Here is a 15,771-nt window from a genome sequence, read left to right as displayed (position 1 = left end):
GGGTTATGTAGAATGTTGGTGTTTGGGTTAATAGTTGACCTCAAAGGCTTCAAATTCGGAGAGTACATGAATGGTGTGGCCGAGGTTTGCTAGTTATTTGATGCTACTGGTGAAATTTGATCGATAGTTTCATTTCAGATCCATTTCAAATTTTTGTAGAGGCAAACCACAACCTTCTTTCAGTCAGGTTTGTTTCAGAAAAGACGAAACTACCCACATAGTTTTTGGCTCTATCTTTTCAACATTTGTAATGATAAATTGATAATTCTGAATTCTGATTTTGTCTTGACTTTTCACATACAAAAACCTGCACTTCCAGCTTTACAACAACTTATTCATTCAAATGAAGAAGTTTTGACAGATGCTTGTTGGGCTCTTTCATATCTTTCAGATGTCACAAATGATAAAATCCAAGCTGTGATTGAAGCAAATGTATGTCCCAGATTGTTACAGGAGGTGATATGCAAACTCAGGTAGCATGTCTTTTGGAATATTTTTTAAAGAAAGTTTTTGCATTTGTTTTTAGATTATAGAAAATTGACATTATATCTGCTGCTGATTTACATTTGTGTGTTGTAGTATATAATCAATCATCAAGCATTGTCTATGTCTTCTGAACTTGTTGACCAATAATCACAAAAAAAAGTATTAAGAAAGAAGCTTGTTGGACTATATCAAACATCACTGCTGGCAAGAAGGAGCAGATTCAGGTAATGATTTATAAATTTTATCCAAAACTAACTCTTTAAGTATTAAACCTTATTTTTTATTGATATATGTACTTTGTGATTTTACAGACAATCATTGAAGCAAATATCATTGAAAGTGGATAGCATTTTGGAAGTGAGCTTGCTGATAATGTTCTTTGGACAACTTAGTAGGTTGTGTGTATTAGTCTAATGTTTGATGTAATGAAACAATATTTGATGTTTTTATTTACTGCTTTTTATTTACTGTTTTGGCTTAATAGCTTTAATAGTACAATTTTTTTTACTAAATTAGTCTATTGGACTCGACTAAAATGGGCCTAAAAAGCCTAAACTGTGAAACCAAACCCGAGCCAACCGTTAGTAACGGTTTGGTTTGGTTCGATTTTAAAATTTCAACGGTTCGGCTTCGGTTTTTGCTTGACAAAAACCATTAGTAACAGTTTGGCTTCGGTTTGACCTAAAAACCGAAAAAACCGGACTGTGAACACCCCTACCTCCACATAATCGTTACTTTAGGATTTGTGAGAATCGATTGGGCAGGGTAAGTAGTCTTATATCAGATTATACCTATATTGTTTATTTGCAGGAATGTTATTTTGTATTATCATCAATATAATGTGGGCTTGAAAACCCTATGCATCTCACAAGTTTTTCCAAACCTGACCCACTCATTTTATGTGCATCACAGGTATCAGCTGTAAGGCTGTCAAAGTTTAGTTAGAATGCTAAGTGGAATGAAGAGATATGGTGTACTAAGTAGTTACATGACCTTTTATATTTACGTTGTAATGCATGTTTGGATATGAAAGATGACATCCTCGAAGTTTTAATAAAATGAAACAACTTTTGATATTTCAAAAATGTTTTATTTAACTGGAAATTTCCGCATCTCAATTTATTAAAGCGTAAAGAAAAAGTTTTAGTTGGTTCTGAAAAATGGGGGACGTCATAAGATCTTGTCCTATAAACACAGAGGCACACCTCACATTTGATAGAACAACTAACAATTTTTCTCACTATCTGAAAATAATAATAATAACAAAGCTACTATCACATGATAAACTACAAATAATTTAAAGTGTACATACCATGTGCTGATTCAAAAAGAATTTATAGCGTATAACAACTAACAATGTTTCTACCAAGTAAGGTCTTAATCTAAACCGTTTAATCCTCATCATTGTCTTCAAACTATTCTTCTTCACCTTCTTCCTCTTGAAATTCATCCTCTTGAAATTCTTCATTCTCATCATTAGTGATTTGCTCAATTTTATTGGTATTTGTTACTAGGCACATACGTTCACTATTAGTTACTTCATTAAGTAACTCAAAATATTCATTAAACTAAAAGCGCCTATGTGCTTTAGTGTTCCCATCTTCCGAGACTTCCATTTTAGCTTCGATGGCTTCATGTACCCCTTGTGGTTTTGTCTTACTAACCATCCACAAATCTTTTGTTTCATTTATGGCAGGGTGTGGTGTATAAAAACACTTTATTGTGCATGTGATGTCAAGAAGAATGGGTCGTTAGCTTGAAGTCGAGACTTGGGTTTGACATCAACCAACCTGTTTTTGTTAACTACCACAACAAAAATATTGAATCACATAAACAATCTAATAAATTAACCTAAATAATCTAACAAATCAACCCTGAGAATACAATAGATAAACAACCTTGTTCATTTATGAATTCTTACCCTAATTTATGTAATCATGTTTAATGTTAAAGGTGTCCAAATTCATTGTGAAAGTGTTAGAAAGGGTATTTTGGTCATTTTAATGTAATATGTCACAATTGACATTTCCTTTGAAGCTCATATGAAAATGGTGATCTTTGGAAAAAAAAATATCAAGTAATCTATTTTGGAGCTTACAAGATTGGACTTTCTAATATTTAAATTTCAAATGTGATATGTGCATGGATGACCCTATGTTACCAAAAGACAATAATTTTTTTAAGTAATTTGGAATTAAAATGAAAAAGTTGTGGTGTTGAAAGTAGTATCTTGCAAATATGTTATGAGAAATTTTATAGGACCATATGCTCATCACATTGTAATTCAACATCTAGACATTGATTGCATTAGCTTTCTAAATGAAATTTGTAGCTGATAACCTTACACGACAAAGAATTCGTAGAAAAAATCACCTAGATCCGAATTATTATATAGTAATTATGCGGTTGCAAAGTTGGTATCAAAACAATGTGAGTTTTATAGATGTAAGAAGAGTTTTGCAGATCTCCATTTACAAATATCATGACTATATTGGTCAATTTGTTAATTTTCATTTAAATTTTGAAAAGTAATTTGTCAGATTAGTCCGATTTGCGTTTTTCTTCATAAAATAACAATATAAAACATAAATTAACGTTGAAATTGATGCAAATTAATTTTAAAATGTTAACCATAGAAAATAAAAATTAAGCCGAGTTGGGTTCCGTTGGAAGTTAAGTAAAAGAAAAAGTAAAATTAGTGTCGTCAATAACCACTTTATAAGATGAAAATTTTCTGTCGGTGACTTAGTTTTGATCCAAAGTGTGAGAAAGAGACAACTACATTATTTTCAACAACTTTTTATTTTTTAATATTATATATTTATTAAAAATGTTTACTTTCATTTTTCATTATACATACAAACGTCTTCAAATTTACTAGAAAATTAATACATAATAAGCCGAGTTGCCTTTCGTGTCGTTAGCGATTTCTACATCGCCATTAACAGCTGGAACATCTTGCAGACACTCTCTCTGAATCTATATAAATATTTATGTAAAGATACTCAACAGGCCCTTGTGCTTCTCTTATACTCTTCGATCTCTACTCCATTATCACAGATCCCTAAGTATTTCCTTCCGGCTCAGATTTGATCTGCTAACTCCATTGATGTCCGATTGGGTTTGACTCTCTTGGTCTATGTGCCGTCGGTTGCGATATATGCGAGATCTTCTGAGGTAAGAATGTTTTGCATCGATTTTATCTATTAGGAATTACACTACTGTAGGTAGTCTAATTAGTTATTAGAATTGAAATCTTGGATGTCAGTGTATGATAGAGATTTGAAATCTTAGTGTGGCTTCCTTTCTGGGATGCTTGATTCCAGTTGCGTTTAGTGAGGAAGGGAACTGAAGTTTGATTTTCTTTACCAGGTGATCACACGTACAGATCCGTGGTTATGGTTGCTGGCTGCGACTGATTCCTGATATTTTTAATCGATTGATTGCTCTTCTAAGCTAGAGGAGATGGAATCGGAAGGAGAGACCGGGGTAAGTAATAATCATGAACTGTACTTACTGATTTCACATTTTTAGGTCAATTGCTTCGAATTTTTCTGATCTGGATTTTTATTTGAACACTGAAAACATGTTATTAAAACCATCTCAGTTTCACATTAGTTCATGTTTGATCTATAATCAAGTTATGTCACCGATTCCATCACTATCACTCTGATCCACAAGAACAATTTACAGTTCTGACATTCGGATTGTGCAGGGGACGTCTATGAAGAATGTCGGTGGTCAGGTTTGCCAGATCTGTGGTGATAATGTTGGCACCACAGCTAAAGGAGACCCTTTTGGTGCCTGTGATGTTTGTGCATTCCCAGTTTGCAGGCCTTGCTATGAATACGAGCGCAAAGATGGCAATCAATCTTGCCCTCAATGCAAAACTAGATACAAACGACATAAAGGTTTTGATCTACATTTTTCATGATTTCTCAATATAAATCTAAGTTACCTTTAATCACTTTCATGTTACATTTCTATCTCATTATAAATCTAAGTTACCTTTAATTGCTTCATCACAGGAAGCCCTGCTATTGCTGGAGACAAAGAGGAGGATGTTGACACTGATGAAGAAACTACTAATTTCCCCTTCTCTTCACAAACCCAAAGTGAGAAGCAGAAGACTGCAGAGCGAATGCTGAGCTGGCATATGACATATGGAAGAGGGGAAGATACTAATACTCCAAATTATGATAAAGAGGTCTCTCATAACCACATACCTTTACTCACCAGTGGACAAGAGGTACATACATCACTTGACTTGGCTTTTTCATCCTATTTCATTTCTACATTGTGGTAAATCTGTAATTTTGAGCATACTTTTCATGTCTTGCTTGTTTTTCAGGTTTCTGGTGAGTTGTCTGCAGCTTCTCCACAACGCCTTTCAGTATCCTCACCTCCACCTGGTGGAGAAAGACTAACACATTCACTCCCTTATTCTGCATATGCGACTCAATCCCGTATGTCTTTTATGCTTTAATAATAACTCATAATTCACAAACTTTCCAACTCCTAAAATTGGGGTTTTGTTTTCTTTTGTTTTGTTTGCAGCCAATGTTAGAGTTGTGGACCCCGTGAGAGACTACGGATCAACAGGCCTAGGAAATGTTGCATGGAAAGAGAGAGTTGATGGGTGGAAAATGAAACAAGACAAGAATGTAGTTCCAATGACAACAAGTCGCCCTGCTTCTGAAAGAGGTCAAGACATTGATGCCAATACAGATGTGCTAGTTGATGATTCATTGCTGTAAGTTCCCTGTTTATTTCTTGGTTTTAGACTTTTTTTCATATCATCAAATATGAGATTTTGATTGATTGATTAATATAATATGATGTGTTGTTTTTGTAAAGGAACGATGAAGCCAGACAACCACTTTCAAGAAAAGTATCCATTCCATCATCAAGAATAAATCCATACAGAATGGTCATTGTTCTTCGGCTAGTTATTCTTTGCATCTTTTTGCACTATCGAATAACAAACCCTGTGACAAATGCATATCCATTATGGTTACTCTCTGTTATTTGTGAGATTTGGTTTGCTTTTTCTTGGATTTTGGATCAGTTCCCTAAATGGCTTCCAATTAATCGTGAAACATATCTTGATCGGCTATCCCTAAGGTAACATGAATGTATGAATGTGTGATCTTGATACCCTTTTAAAGAAAGAATTTTTTTTTTAATGTGGATTAATTTATTATTATATTTGATAGGTATGAGAGAGAAGGGGAGCCATCACAACTAGCTGCTGTTGACATATTTGTGAGTACTGTGGACCCGTTGAAGGAGCCGCCACTTGTCACAGCCAACACCGTGTTGTCCATCCTGGCGGTTGACTACCCGGTTGACAAGGTGTCATGTTACGTGTCTGATGACGGGGCTGCCATGCTGTCGTTTGAGTCACTATCTGAAACATCTGAGTTTGCAAGAAAATGGGTTCCTTTCTGCAAGAAATACAACATTGAGCCACGTGCTCCTGAATGGTATTTCAACCAGAAGATTGACTACTTGAAAGATAAAATTCAACCAACTTTTGTTAAAGATAGAAGAGCTATGAAGAGAGAATATGAAGAGTTTAAAATTCGTGTAAATGGTCTTGTTGCAAAAGCTCAGAAAGTCCCTGATGAAGGTTGGATTATGCAGGATGGAACACCTTGGCCTGGAAATAACACAAGGGATCATCCAGGAATGATTCAGGTTAATTAATCTCTTTAATCATCTTTACTTTTTTTTGGGATAATTCAGGTCTAATTAAGTTATAAATATACTTTTTTTTTTTCTTCAGGTTTTCTTGGGTCAAAATGGAGGGCTTGATAGTGAGGGTAATGAGTTGCCAAGATTAGTTTATGTTTCAAGAGAAAAGCGTCCAGGTTTTCAACATCACAAGAAAGCTGGTGCCATGAATTCCCTTGTGCGTAATTTTACACAAATTCAATTCAAGTTTTAATCTTTTTGACATATGTATGACTTATATAGATGGATTTGAATCTTGTTAATTGCAGGTTCGAGTCTCTGCAGTTCTTACAAATGGCCCGTTTTTGTTGAATCTTGATTGTGATCATTACATCAACAACAGTAAGGCTATTAGAGAAGCTATGTGTTTTATGATGGATCCAAATCTTGGAAAATACGTATGTTATGTACAGTTTCCACAGAGGTTTGATGGTATTGATAGAAACGATCGATATGCTAACAGAAACACAGTGTTCTTTGATGTGAGTTCTTTCATCTTTTTTAATCTTGTTAATCAGTTAATCTATATTTCTGCATTTGATTGATTGTTTTTAATTTGTTTGATGAACAGATTAACTTGAGAGGTTTAGATGGGATTCAAGGTCCAGTTTATGTGGGAACTGGATGTGTGTTCAATAGAACAGCTTTATATGGTTATGAACCTCCACTTAAGCCTAAGAAGAAGAGAGAAGATGGCTTCTTTTCTTCTTGCTTTGGTGGATCGCGAAAGAAGAGTTCCAAATCAAGCAAAAAGGGATCAGATAAAAAGAAGTCAAACAAAAACGTTGACCCCACTGTGCCAATTTTCAACCTGGAAGATATAGAAGAAGGGGTTGAAGGTATGTATATTGTATGATCATCTTATATATATAGTTTTTCCATTTTCTTGATTTGATTCATTATATATATATATATATATATATATATATATATATATATATATATATATATATATATTCAGGTGCTGGATTTGATGATGAGAAATCATTGCTTATGTCACAAATGTCGCTTGAAAAAAGATTTGGACAATCGGCTGTGTTTGTTGCATCTACACTTATGGAAAATGGAGGCGTCCCTCAATCTGCAGCACCTGAAACTCTCCTAAAAGAAGCGATTCATGTCATCAGTTGTGGTTATGAAGACAAAACAGATTGGGGAGCTGAGGTAAAAAATAAAAAATCATATACTTATTGATTATTCCAAAAAAACGCGATTTTCAATTGTGGAAACTGTTGATAATGTGCAGATAGGATGGATTTATGGATCGGTGACGGAAGATATTCTGACGGGATTTAAGATGCATGCACGTGGATGGCGGTCGATATACTGCATGCCACCTCGGGCAGCCTTCAAGGGTTCCGCCCCTATCAATCTTTCCGATCGTTTAAACCAAGTGCTCCGGTGGGCTTTGGGATCGGTGGAAATTCTTTTCAGCAGACATTGTCCTATATGGTACGGATATAATGGAAGACTCAAATGGCTCGAAAGATTTGCCTACATCAACACCACCATCTACCCCATCACTTCCATCCCTCTTCTCATCTACTGTACTCTTCCCGCTGTCTGTCTTCTCACCGGAAAGTTCATCATCCCACAGGTAAACGAATTCGACACTTACATGATGTGCACACAACGTGTTTGATGAAATGCCACAGAGATTAATTCTTTGATGTTTGATTTGTTTGCAGATCAGTAACCTTGCGAGTTTATGGTTTATATCCCTCTTTCTTTCCATCTTTGCCACCGGTATTCTTGAAATGAGGTGGAGTGGTGTTGGAATTGATGAGTGGTGGAGGAACGAGCAGTTTTGGGTTATCGGAGGTGTCTCCGCCCATCTTTTTGCAGTGTTTCAAGGTTTGCTAAAAGTACTTGCAGGTATCGACACTAATTTCACAGTGACATCAAAGGCGTCAGATGAAGATGGTGATTTTGCTGAGCTGTACTTGTTCAAATGGACGACGCTTTTAATCCCACCGACGACTCTCCTAATCGTGAACTTGGTCGGAGTGGTGGCCGGAATATCTTACGCCATCAACAGTGGGTACCAGTCGTGGGGTCCACTTTTTGGGAAACTTTTCTTTGCGTTTTGGGTGATTGTACATCTTTACCCCTTCCTCAAGGGTCTTATGGGGAAACAAAATCGCACGCCCACCATTGTTGTTGTGTGGTCTATTCTTCTTGCTTCCATTTTCTCTCTCCTTTGGGTCCGAATTGATCCCTTTACCACTAAAGTTACTGGCCCTGATGTCACTTATTGTGGAATTAATTGTTAAATTACACTTTTACTACTAGTATTTTTTATTTTATTTTATTCAAGACACTCGATACATATTTATTTTTTTTACAATTTTGTATGCTTGTTGGAATTTGTAATTGGGAAACTTTTGGAATTGTAATTTCCAGTTTTATTATTTGTAATACACTCTCACAAGTCACGGGATATATTATATCATATATGTGGTTATTTATTACTTGAGTTGATAGATTAAAGATATTTTATCTGAATCAATTTGGACCTTAGAATCTGAGAACAAGACAAAGAAGATACCATTTTTTTTTTATCTTCTTTATGTATATATAAATCAGAATTATTATTCATAATATAGCTTTGAAGCGTTGAAACACCATGATTGGGGGTATGGCTGTGTCTGCAAATGCAAAATCATGCCCATGTTTTGGATTGTTTTTAGAGTCTAAATGTAGTCTGAAAATGAAGAAAAACCAAGTGGGCATGAGAAAACACAAGAATTCAAAAAAGATTAGGAAAACAATCGTTAATGAGCTTGGTGGGCAATATGAAGAGGTCTTCAATGACGTTAAATTGGTACTTCTTTTTTCTTTTTTCACACACATATACACAAACACATTAATGGAGTTTGTGAGAAAAAAAAAAAAAAAAAACGGTTATTTGGGTGCAGGAATTAAGGAATTGTTTCACAGCGAAAGCAGTTAGAACTGTTCTTTATCAACTGTATGAGATGAATCCTCCTCAATATATCTGGCTACACAAGCAAGTGTTTCTTCTTCTTCTATAATCATATGTTATGTTTTGTTCCTGAAAATCTCTCAAGTTTTATTTGATTAATTTCAAGTAGTTGATTTGCAGTTTCATTGCTGAAAATGATCCTGCAGATGGGAAACGATTTCTTCGGATTCTTGCAAAGGTAATTTTCTAAAAATTTCAACAAGTTTGAGATGAATATTCAACATGTGGGAAGTAAAAAGTTGATATTAATTTTCTATTTTTTAGGAATATCAAGATCTTGCTGAAAGAGTAATGATAACGCGTCTTCACCTATATGGAAAATGGATTAAGGTAATATAATTGTTTTTTAATTGTTTAACGGAGAAAAAGATAATAATTTATTATATTATTACATGGTGACGTATGTAGCAATGCGATCATGGTGAAATATACAAAGAAATTTCGGATGAAAACTTGGAGTTGATGAGGGAAAGACTCTTGGAAACAATTGTTTGGCCTGCTGCTGATGAAAAAACTACCGACTAATTTCAAGACTTGGTAAGAGGTCTGTCTCAAATTAGAAAAAAATAAATAAATTATAATTGAGTTTGTAGCAATTGTAAATAATTGATGAAAATTTGTTAAGGAAATATTTTGAAGTTTAAGAAGAAAATATATCTGGGTCAATTTTAATTCGAGCTTTGACTTCTAAATAAATAGTTACAGTTTATCGCTTGAAGTCTTAATTTTCCATCTTTTATACATGTAAATAGATGCTTCTATGAAATTAGGAGTTTCGTTTCTGAAGATTTAGTTGGTATTAAATTGATGGAGGTTAACATTTTGTTGATGTCATTATATGGAAACAATATGTTTTATGTTAAACTAGAGGTAGCTCTTTGTGATTATGCGGAAAATTTATTATTTATGTAATATGCAATTGATTAGACATAATTTACCAATTATATAAGATTATATTTCTGGTCTGTGAAAACAAATATGTAAAAAAACAATTTCTACATGTTTACAACCCTACATGTATAAAAACAAATATTAAAAAAAAAAACTAATTTATAAAAACGGAAGAATCTTAAATAAACATAAACCAAAACAAATATATAAAAAAGTTGTAAAATATAATTTTGTGAAAACTGTTTTTCTAAAACATCATCTTAATAAAAATTATAAAAAACGTAACTTTATGAAAAACTAAATTAAAGTTTTAGAAAACATGTAAATACAAAGATGTAAAAAAATAAAGGAAAAAATTGTGAAAAAATATACTTGGATTGAGTTTGTAACAAATCAAAATTATTAAAAAGAAAAGTTGGATGAGGCAGAATTGGTTGGTATGGGCAGATAACCTCGACTTACGTTCCTTGCGTAAAAATAATAGGAAGGAAGTGGATCGAACTCATCGACCTCACTGATAAAGGGTTAAGACTGTGTTTAGCGCATCACAGCTAACTGATAAGCTAATTTATTTTTCGAGCTTTTTTTAAGTTGTTATGTTTGACAAGTCAAAAAGTAGCTTATAAGTTAGTTTTTTTTTTAAACTACTTACACTAGCTTTTTAGGAGATTTTTTAAAATTTCCAAATACACTCCTTAATTAATTTTAGAAACATATTCTTTTAAATGTCATTTTATATCTTTCAGCTAGTTTTACCAAATGTCAATTTTTATCAGCTAGTTTTTCAGCTATCAACTAGCTTTTTATTTAACAATTAGTTTTTCAGCTATCAGCTACCTTTTCAGCTAACAGCTAGTACGCCAAACATAGTCTAAATCTCATTTATATAATTATATTTACATTTTAAAATTTAATTTAATTGGAATTCCGTAGATGTATAAGTTTATGTTTCATAACACAACAATAATTTATATAACATACGGCTTAAAAAAAGTATGTATATGTTCACATCTTTAAAATAGAGTTTTTAATATAAAATTTAACTAAGTATTGGTCATGATTTTTTTAAGGATTTTTTACTATTTAGATAAAAATCGAATTAAACAGAGAGAGATTAAATTGTTCCAACTCTTAAAAAATAGGCTATGAAAATCGGTCAAACCATTTTGTAATTTTATTGGTTCAAATCGGATTTGAATTTAATTTGAATAATTCAAATTCATGTTTTGAAAGCTGAATTCAAATTTGAATTTATTTAATTGGATCGGATTAATTCAATCCATCCAAACAAACTTCCATAAATTTTGTAATTTGAAGGGCTCAATTTTACTTTGAACTATAAATATTGTTAGACCGGCCTCCTCGTAGGGTTTCATTTTTTATTTTGCTTTGGGCCTCAAATTGTTATGAGACCGCCCTAAATAATATAATGTCTATACATGTTTTTTATCTTACGCAGTGGGTTGTTAGTAATAACTCATCATGAATCGGTTGGTTAAAGATGGAAGAGTCATTCCAAATTTCCAATACGTCTTCAGACTTAACAATTGATTTCAGTATCAATACTCATTTCCAGTATAAATAAAGTAATATTATATTATGTACTAACTGATTCAAAATACGTATATGTTTCTGTGTTGTGCATAAATAAAAATTACCGTATTAAAATATTAATATATGTATGTTGTTCAAAATAACCAAATGGTATTTATTATCGATAATAAGATATTACTTATATCAAATTAAAAAATTGATGTAATTAGGGTCGTAAACGAACCGAACGAACACAGACAAATGTCTGTTCATGTTCGTTCATTTAAGTTAGCTGAACAAACAAACGGATAAACAAACGAGTTTTCTTGTTCATGTTTGTTCGTTCAACAAATTACATTGTTCATGTTCGTGAACAAGTTAACGAACATAAACGAACAAAGATAAACAAACATAGTTGAACTTATATGAAAATAAACAAATATATAATATAGTAATGTAATAAAAAACAATTGAACATAAATAAACTTAAACGAACAATATAAACAGACGTTCACAAACATAAATGAATGAACGAGACCATTGTTCATTTCGTTCGTTTAACTAAACGAACGAGAATTTGTGCTCATATTCGTTCATTTATTAAATAAACGAACATAAACGAATTTATCGCAAAACAGTTCACGAACGGTTCACCGAACATTCGATTTGTTTACGGCCCTAAATATAATACATCTCAAAGCAATAATGTATTATGTTTGTGATGATGCTTCGTTGAATACTATCTTCAACACTTCACATTTGACATTTGACAAGTTTAAATATTGTAGTTAATGTCATATCAAGCCACAATATCTTTATGTTTATATAAAAAGATGAAGATAGAATATTTGAATGTAGTTAAGATCTAGCCTATTGGTTTGCAGCTTACCATATACCATGTCTTGGGAGGGACCAGGCATGATCCCATCCCCTGTCACTCTCTTGGAAATGTTTTTGTAGAAATGTGTTGTATTTTTCGCCTAGCTTTTATTTATTTATTTATTTATTTTTAAATTTGACTCAATTTATACTTTCTTTTACAAATTTGGTAAAAAAATATTATAATTTTTCCTCATCTTATTTTATTTTATTTTAATTTTATCCTAACTTTTAGTGTATTTTAAAATTTTGATTCAAACTTTGTTTATATATTTTTTTTGTTTTCCAAAGTAAACTTTTTTTTTTTAAATTTTTTTTTACTTCTTTTGAAAATTATTTTTACAACTCCTGGTTATATATATATATATATATATATATATATATATATATATATATATATATATATATATATATATTAAAATATGATTTCTAATGTATTCATCTAAACATTGTTAACAAATTTGTTCCAAATTTTTATTTTTTTTGTGTTCTTTAAATTTATTTATTTATTTCTAAACAGAACAACTTCTTTCATAATTTTTTGTAGGAGTTTTACATTTTTTAGTATTGTTCTTTAACATTTGTTTTTTGGCTTTACAAATTGACACTCCGCTTTTCTCCATTATTTTTTGCATAATAAATTTTCTGCATCAACTATAGAAAGGTATACTCCTAGTTCCTAACAAACATCATCTTCCATCTAACAAGGACAGACATTAGCCCCATATGAATGATTTTCTCTATTGTCATCGCATATGGATAAAACTTTCAAATATTGGTAAGGCTTAAATAGCTTTTAGAAACATACTCTTCTAAAATAAAGCTTGAAACCAATATAGTTCTCCTCATCCTTTTTGTTTACCTCGTTTCATTTTCGCTCATTATTACTTTCTTTCAAATGAACATTTTAGGGACTAAGCACTTCGATAAATACACGAGACACGATAATAAAGATGCTAAGGCTAACCGGAGTGGAATGAATTCCACACGTGAGAATCCCAGGTGGCACCCCAGGAGACGTGTGAACACCGCCCCTACAGTCAGTGGGTTGGGTGTGAGGTGAGTGCTAGGACGGATGAAGACGATGCATTTGATTGGTTATGAATTTGGTCCCTCATATTTTCTCTATTTCTCTCTCTTTCTTTTTGCCCCTTCACTACCAACCCACTGGTAAACACCATTTCCACAACCTAGTGAGTTGGTTGTGAAATGGTAAAATACCTACATGGCCTCACCTTCACTCACAAATCACCCATGACCATTCCTCTTGGCCTAAGAACAATAACAAGAAAACAATGATTTAACATTGTTCATTTAGTCGGAGTAATCAAGTTACGTTCATATACAAAAACTACACTACAGTGATCTTTTATTGATAATCAATGTTATACATTTCTATGTATTTACTATATTACAATGAAATAGCCCTCTTTTAAATTTAATATTTAAATCAACTTAAAATCTTTTTATTGTTTTAAAATCATCATTTGCGGAAAAATACGATCCCATAGTCTTAAAAACAAAAACATTAAAACAATCCATAGTTAAAAAAAAATCTTTAAGTTTTCATAACTTCAAATTCAAGAGAACAAATGCATTTAATGTGACATTTTTAATTATCCATGGTCTTTTAATTTTCTTTTACTATTTTCACATGAATACATGTCAAAATATAGGTTGGACATCGTAAATGCCTTGTGAGTAATATAAGGATTCGTCATCTTTTAAGTCAAAGAAATTGACACAATCACTGACCAATGAGACTCTCCAAAATCTTGACAAAAATAAGTTTAGTCATACACAAATAGAATAGTCTTTACTTAATTGAAAACTATTACGTTATTAGTCATTGGTAGTCAATAATCCCAAATTTTATTTCAAATGTCATAGTCATTATCTATCTTTTAGTCATAATAAAAATATCATCATTGTAGTCACAATCAGAATATAGTCATTGTAGTCATAATCAAAATACTACCAATTTAGTCATAAAAAGAGTGGATGTAACACAATATACTTGTAACCATTCCCAATTCATTATCATGTGTCCAACCTCACAAGTCATAAAGTAAGAAGTGTCTCACATTGTCATCTTAGGAGAGTTTCCAAGCAAAGAAGGCACGTATGCCAAACATTGCTCGTAAAGAAGTCCAATATGCCAAATAATACGGAGGTGGACCTCTTAAGTCATATCTAGGATAATGTGCTCACTCATAAAATCTACATACAATGTAGCTAGACTTGCATGCAAGTGAGACATTATTTAGAGTACCATCACTTAGTCATTTGACACTTTAGGTCATTTGTCATTATTATAGTCATTTACCATGGATTTTTGTGGTTGGACAATCCATGTCATTTGTCATTATTGTAGTCATTTACCATGGATTTTTGTGGTGGGACAACCCAAGTTACAAGTGAGCTATATGGAAGCTCATATAGACATCAAACATCAACATTGGCCCATAAGCTCTTAATGGTTTCCAACTTCACCAATAACTAATCACTTAATAAACTTATAATCATCTTAATAACCCTTTTAATACTCAATTACATTCCTAAGTTATGATTCTATTTCATTCATTTTGATTACAACACAACTAGGGTGTTGTGTTGATTACAATGGCACATTGAAGTAACAATTTCATTTAAGTCAATTGAAGTACTCTTTGATCAATCCAAAGCTATCATAAATTAACTTCATATGATTCATTTATCAAACTAAAACGTTATTTCAGTTCAAACTTGCTTCAACATCATTTTATTACACTCCAATAATAATTCACCATTAGAATCACAAATTCTAATAGTTACTCCAATGGAATCATAGAATCATAAATAGGATCAACATATAAACTAGATATTCCATACATTAAATAATTTCTCATGGATTTGACATTATCAAAGAGTTAATACGCTGGTGTACAAGTCATCAAATCTTTCGTACGACTTCAAACTAAAAATTAGGGCTCCAAATCCCTAAATTCATCACTAATGATGGAATCAATCATTCCACGAGGAAATGATGATCACTTATTGTTCTATAGTACAATTCAATCATCTACATGTCATTAAAAAAATGAATTCATCCATATTTGGAACCGAAAACGAAATTGGGTAGAAATTTAGATTTGGAACTGAAAATCGGCAACAACATCTAAACCGGTTTAGGTTACGGCGGTTCGGTTCCTAGTTCTAATTTCCCCCTTCAATAGGTACCATGTTCTCCTAGTTCCTATCCGATTTGGTTCATGTTTGGA

At 32.4% G+C, this 15,771-nt stretch overlaps 2 protein-coding genes across 2 annotated transcripts; both read left to right on the top strand.

Annotated features, from left to right (window-relative positions):
• Positions 1–3,390: 3,390 nt before the first annotated feature.
• LOC145104552 (cellulose synthase A catalytic subunit 3 [UDP-forming]-like) lies at positions 3,391–8,690 on the top strand. The gene is made up of 14 exons (XM_079041775.1): positions 3,391–3,663; positions 3,859–3,975; positions 4,202–4,397; positions 4,515–4,735; positions 4,838–4,952; positions 5,044–5,239; positions 5,344–5,610; positions 5,703–6,186; positions 6,275–6,400; positions 6,492–6,704; positions 6,794–7,061; positions 7,184–7,386; positions 7,469–7,819; positions 7,911–8,690. The coding sequence occupies exons 2-14, from the start codon at positions 3,952–3,954 to the stop codon at positions 8,493–8,495; spliced, it is 3,249 nt and encodes a 1,082-aa protein (XP_078897901.1). The 5' UTR covers positions 3,391–3,663; positions 3,859–3,951; the 3' UTR covers positions 8,496–8,690.
• A 119-nt stretch (positions 8,691–8,809) lies between these two features.
• LOC145104553 (chaperonin-like RbcX protein 2, chloroplastic) lies at positions 8,810–9,882 on the top strand. The gene is made up of 5 exons (XM_079041777.1): positions 8,810–9,046; positions 9,141–9,232; positions 9,329–9,386; positions 9,473–9,538; positions 9,617–9,882. The coding sequence occupies exons 1-5, from the start codon at positions 8,849–8,851 to the stop codon at positions 9,731–9,733; spliced, it is 531 nt and encodes a 176-aa protein (XP_078897903.1). The 5' UTR covers positions 8,810–8,848; the 3' UTR covers positions 9,734–9,882.
• Positions 9,883–15,771: the final 5,889 nt, after the last annotated feature.

This window comes from Lactuca virosa, chromosome 4, assembly GCF_052849685.1.
Source record: "Lactuca virosa cultivar CGN04683 chromosome 4, Lactuca_virosa_CGN04683_v6, whole genome shotgun sequence".
Classification (NCBI taxonomy): domain Eukaryota; kingdom Viridiplantae; phylum Streptophyta; class Magnoliopsida; order Asterales; family Asteraceae; genus Lactuca; species Lactuca virosa.
This window is presented reverse-complemented; position numbering and strand designations above follow the sequence as displayed.

Coding starts and splice junctions, on each gene's coding strand:
- LOC145104552 (XM_079041775.1), top strand. CDS start 3,952: ATGGAATCGGAAGGAGAGACCGGG. Junction 5,611..5,702: donor CTTGATCGGCTATCCCTAAG/GTAACATGAATG, acceptor TATATTTGATAG/GTATGAGAGAGAAGGGGAGC. Junction 7,062..7,183: donor TATAGAAGAAGGGGTTGAAG/GTATGTATATTG, acceptor ATATATATTCAG/GTGCTGGATTTGATGATGAG.
- LOC145104553 (XM_079041777.1), top strand. CDS start 8,849: ATGATTGGGGGTATGGCTGTGTCTGCAAATGCAAAATCATGCCCATGT. Junction 9,233..9,328: donor CAATATATCTGGCTACACAA/GCAAGTGTTTCT, acceptor GTTGATTTGCAG/TTTCATTGCTGAAAATGATC. Junction 9,539..9,616: donor TATATGGAAAATGGATTAAG/GTAATATAATTG, acceptor TGACGTATGTAG/CAATGCGATCATGGTGAAAT.